This window comes from Propithecus coquereli, unplaced genomic scaffold, assembly GCF_000956105.1.
Source record: "Propithecus coquereli isolate 6110/MARCELLA unplaced genomic scaffold, Pcoq_1.0 Scaffold165, whole genome shotgun sequence".
Taxonomy (NCBI): Eukaryota; Metazoa; Chordata; class Mammalia; order Primates; family Indriidae; genus Propithecus; species Propithecus coquereli.
The window spans coordinates 63,816-67,927 of NW_012141080.1; the positions used below are offsets into that span (position 1 = coordinate 63,816).

General features: G+C 49.8%; 1 protein-coding gene across 2 annotated transcripts in view; it reads right to left on the reverse strand.

The window, feature by feature from the left end:
- Positions 1-4,112, reverse strand: part of CALB2 (calbindin 2) — a 41,667-nt gene that overhangs the window by 21,898 nt on the left and 15,657 nt on the right. For both annotated transcript variants that reach the window (XM_012641520.1, XM_012641521.1), the window contains exon 4: positions 2,562-2,642. In XM_012641520.1, the coding sequence (XP_012496974.1) occupies positions 2,562-2,642 (81 nt within the window). The remainder of the gene's footprint in view (positions 1-2,561; positions 2,643-4,112) is intronic.

Consider the following 4,112-nt stretch of genomic DNA (forward strand, 5'->3'; position numbering starts at 1 on the left):
TTTTCTGAGAGTCAGCAAATCCTGATCCTTTCCCTAAATTGTCTTTCCTGACTTCCTCACTTCTCCACCTCCCAGGCCCCTTTTATTGTCAGGGGTGTCAGGACATTTCCAGTTTACTTAGATTTTATGGAAAGGTCTTTCTTTCATGCCAGCAAACAAGGCTGTGTAACTTTCATGGTATTTTAGTGCTGGGGCTCAGGAAATTTGGTCCTGATTTTTCTTTTAGTTATGAGACATGAGCAAATCCAAGCACAAGGGTAGACTTGAACGTAGAGAACTCGGGTTGAGGGTATTTGATTAGAAGAGTGTCTTTTCTCTGGAGAAAAAAATGCCTTGGATTCCATCAAAATACTCCTTCCTGTGCCCAGAAAGGCGGCTCTTAAAGAGGTACTAAGAGATTTGTGAGGGTTTCCAGATATGACTTGGCCAACAACCTGCGGGTACACAGTGTGTTAGAATTTAGTTCATCTCGGTTGAGTCCTGACTGAGAAAAGGGGCAGACACCTGCTAAGTTGCCTAAAAGGGAGATGACCTGAAGGGACCTCAGTCCCCACACGGAGCAAAGCACGGGCAGGCACCTTTCCCCAAGGTCGCCCTCCCACCTTCCCCCTCCCTCCCGGGGTCCACGCCGCCCCCGCGCTGGCTCTGGGCTCCCCCAAGCCTTCCCTTCCCCCCAGCACCGCCTGTGCATCCAGCACCGAGTGCCTCCTCATCCTCTTCTTATTCAAGGAAAAGGGTTCAAGAGACCTGCGCTTTGTGAAATCTCAAAGAAATCCTCAGGCGTGGATAAAATTAGAAGTTAAGATGTGCTGAGCCGCTGGGATGGGAACTACCGGAGCTACCGTGATCGTTTCATGTTTCTGGCTGATAAAAATGGAACAAATGGGCGCGCCCAGGAGGGGATGGTATTGTATGCACAGCGGGGTGGGGTCCCGCGAAACCTGGCGGGGCGTTTGCTCTGCTGTTATGCTGGACCTGGAAGGATATAGGCACATAGGAGTATGGAGTCCTGTCAACCACACAGAGAGAAACCACTAAGGATTTTGAGAAAGAGAAAGAAAAAAAAGCAGAGGGAAGGAGAAGGAGAGGGGCAGGTGGGTGCTGTTAGCGCCTCTGTAAGCATCCCTGCCCCCTGCAAGCTGTCACTAGCCTGTTTCCAGATCAGAGGTGGGACAGAGGCCAGTCTTTGGACTTTCCTCTTTTAGGGAAAGGAGGGGTGAGGCGTAAGACTCCCTTTTCTACATACCGAAAACTTGATACTCACCAAAGTAGCACCCTGACAAGTTATAAGTATATGCAGAACTTTTTCTCCCAGACAGGCCAGAGAAGGACTAAGAACAGAACCTAGAATGTCAATGACCAGCTTATGGAATCTTGCCATCTCGAACGAAGCTGGAGACAATCCTTTAGAGGACCATAACATTCAATCTGTGTCTGATGCCTGGGCAAGCTGCCGCTTCAGAAATGACTCTTCCACCCTGAGAACTGGTCCCCTCTAGCCGACTTTCTGTCCACGAGAGGAACTCACTGGCACGCGGGGGTCTGGACTGGCTCTCCCGTTGTTTTAGGCAGTGACTCACGGAGAGCGGATTACCGGTGGCTGGAGATGGATTTAGCCCAATGAATGGCAGTGACAGTCCCATTGCTGCCAGCCATGATTTATCAGAGCAGGCAGTTTGCGCGGTGGGTACGGGTTGAGTTTCACTCTGAGGGACACATATACCGAATGGCTTTGGGGCAGGGTCCCACAGAAAGAGCAAGAAATAGTCGGTAGTTTGCTGGACATCAGGATAAGTAATATACTCAGTTGAACTGTATGGAATTTCCAATTTTTGTAAGTAAAAAGTTGTTAAATATCAGCAATTTCATGTGGTTCAAATTATGAGCTGACTATTACTCAAAAGACACTTGAGTTTTAATGTCATATTTTACATGAGGATCTCAGTGAATTTCTACTGCAAAGAGGGTGATGCCCATTTTAAAGGGGGCCACTGAAGCCCAGACCACAGTCAAAGATCAAATCTGGAAGATGCTGGAAACTGGAAATTCTCACTGGGCTTTTTCAGCTTCAGAATGGTACAAAAGTCCATCCTTCCCAGCCTGCTCCCTGGAACCCTGACTTTGAGGGACACTAATGTTATCACTGGGTGGGGGGAGATCTTGATGCCAAACTGAGTGGAACGGGTTTCTTTTACTGGAGGGTTTCTCAGGCCTGTATGTAGTATGCAAATGTCCACGACAAATTCCCAAAAGGGAGATGAAAGTATTTCATCTTTCAGCATTTCCCAAACAGACTTGACCCCAGCTTACTTCTTATCTTAGTGCCCACACTGTAACATGCACAAACAACACCTGGGCATCTTGTTAAACTAGATTATGACCCAGTGGGTCATGGAGTCTGCCTTTCTAATAGCACCCAGGTGACACAGACGCTGCTGGTCCACGGACCACACTTTGAGTAGCAGAACTCTAAGGAGTTTAGTATCCCCCCCGGGACCATCCCCAGGCAGGGAGGAGGGCAGGTCCTAACGTGCAGAGGGGAAGGCAGCACTTGGCCTCACCTCCATAAACTCAGCGCTGGAGCCCACGTGCTGCCGGAAGCAGAGAAGGAAGTTCTCTTCGGTTGGCAGGATCTGCGCCAGCTGTGGGGATACAGAGAACGACACCAGCATTACAGAGGGACCTGCTGGGGGCAGAGCAGACTTTCCTGTAGGAAGGACAGGAAGGGCCAGTGGTGAGGCAGGATCGGAACCACATTTGTGCCACTTTCCTTCCTTCCTTGAGAAAGGGCCTGGTAGCCGTTCAAAGGGGAAGAAGCGACGTTCTGAGAAGTGCTTCTGGGTTGCCCCGCCCTATGGTATGAGCAGCTAGATTCAAAAAAAATACTTAATAGATGATCTCCTGTATATAAAATTCTGAAAAATGTAAACTCATCTAAGTAGATGGGTGGTTGCCTGGGGTAAGATGGCCTGCACCGGGATAGAGGAACCTTTAGGGGGTGACAGAAATGCTTATCTTGGTGGGGTGATGATTTCATGGCCTAAAGTCTAAACTCATGGAATTTCACAAAGTAAATGGATGCAGTTTATTATACACACATTAATACCTCAATAATTTGATTTTTAAAAAATGCAAGTACTCTCCTGCAGAAAACATTGCTGGCTGCCCTCCAAGTGGCCTTCCCTGTCTCTAGGCTCCCAGATTCTTGGGTCACAGGCAAATCCTGATTAGTCCACATCAGTTAAGTGTGGTCATCCCATCCCCCTTGCCAGTGATTGGCTTACAGGTAGGCATGTGACCCCCTTCTGGCCAATGAGATGTGAGGGGAGGGCTGCTGAGAGTACTTCTGGAAAGTGCCTTGACTTAAGAGGGACCCTTTCTGCAGCTGGACATGGCTGCATCTGAATGTGATACCTGGAACCGCTGCAGCCATCTTGCTACTAGCCTGAGGGGTTTTGAGGCAGAGAATAGAACCAAGAGAACTGCAGAGAAGCAGAGCTAGAGCCAAGCCTACCCTGGGCCTTTCTGTTAGGAGCTTCTCACAGTGGTAAACTGTGGCCCACCAGACAAATGTGGCCGAGGGATTGTTTGTAAAGTTTTATTGGCACGTGGCCGCACCCACTCATTTATACATCCTCTCTGGCTGCTTTTGATGGCAGAGTTGAGGAGCTGTGGCAGAGACTGGATAGCCCACAAACCCTAGAAAGTTTACCCTAATCTGTGTTTTTACAGAAAAGTTCTGCCAGCCCCTGGTTTAAGCCCCCTTGAGTCTACAGTGGCTACTCTTGGTGCCTCTCCCAACTGCTGTGTGACCAGGCTGGTGCTGTCCCTCAGGGGCTAGGAAGCTCATAGAAATGCCAGGCTAGAGCTGCCCCACCGGGGAAATCTTGCTGGTCCTCTCCTTGTCCAGAGAGGGGCACGTGGGTACAACAGACCACCCCCCTTGCCTCAAGGTGGGACCCCTCTGTGGCACAACCCACACTCCAGAGTCCCCATGAGATCAGGCCAAGGCTTGGCTCCAGCTGAGATAGCACCCCTGCCTCGCTCCCGCCCCGCCCTTCCCTGATGCCTCCTCTTCCCTTCTCTTGAGAGTTCTCTCTCAATAGGTCACA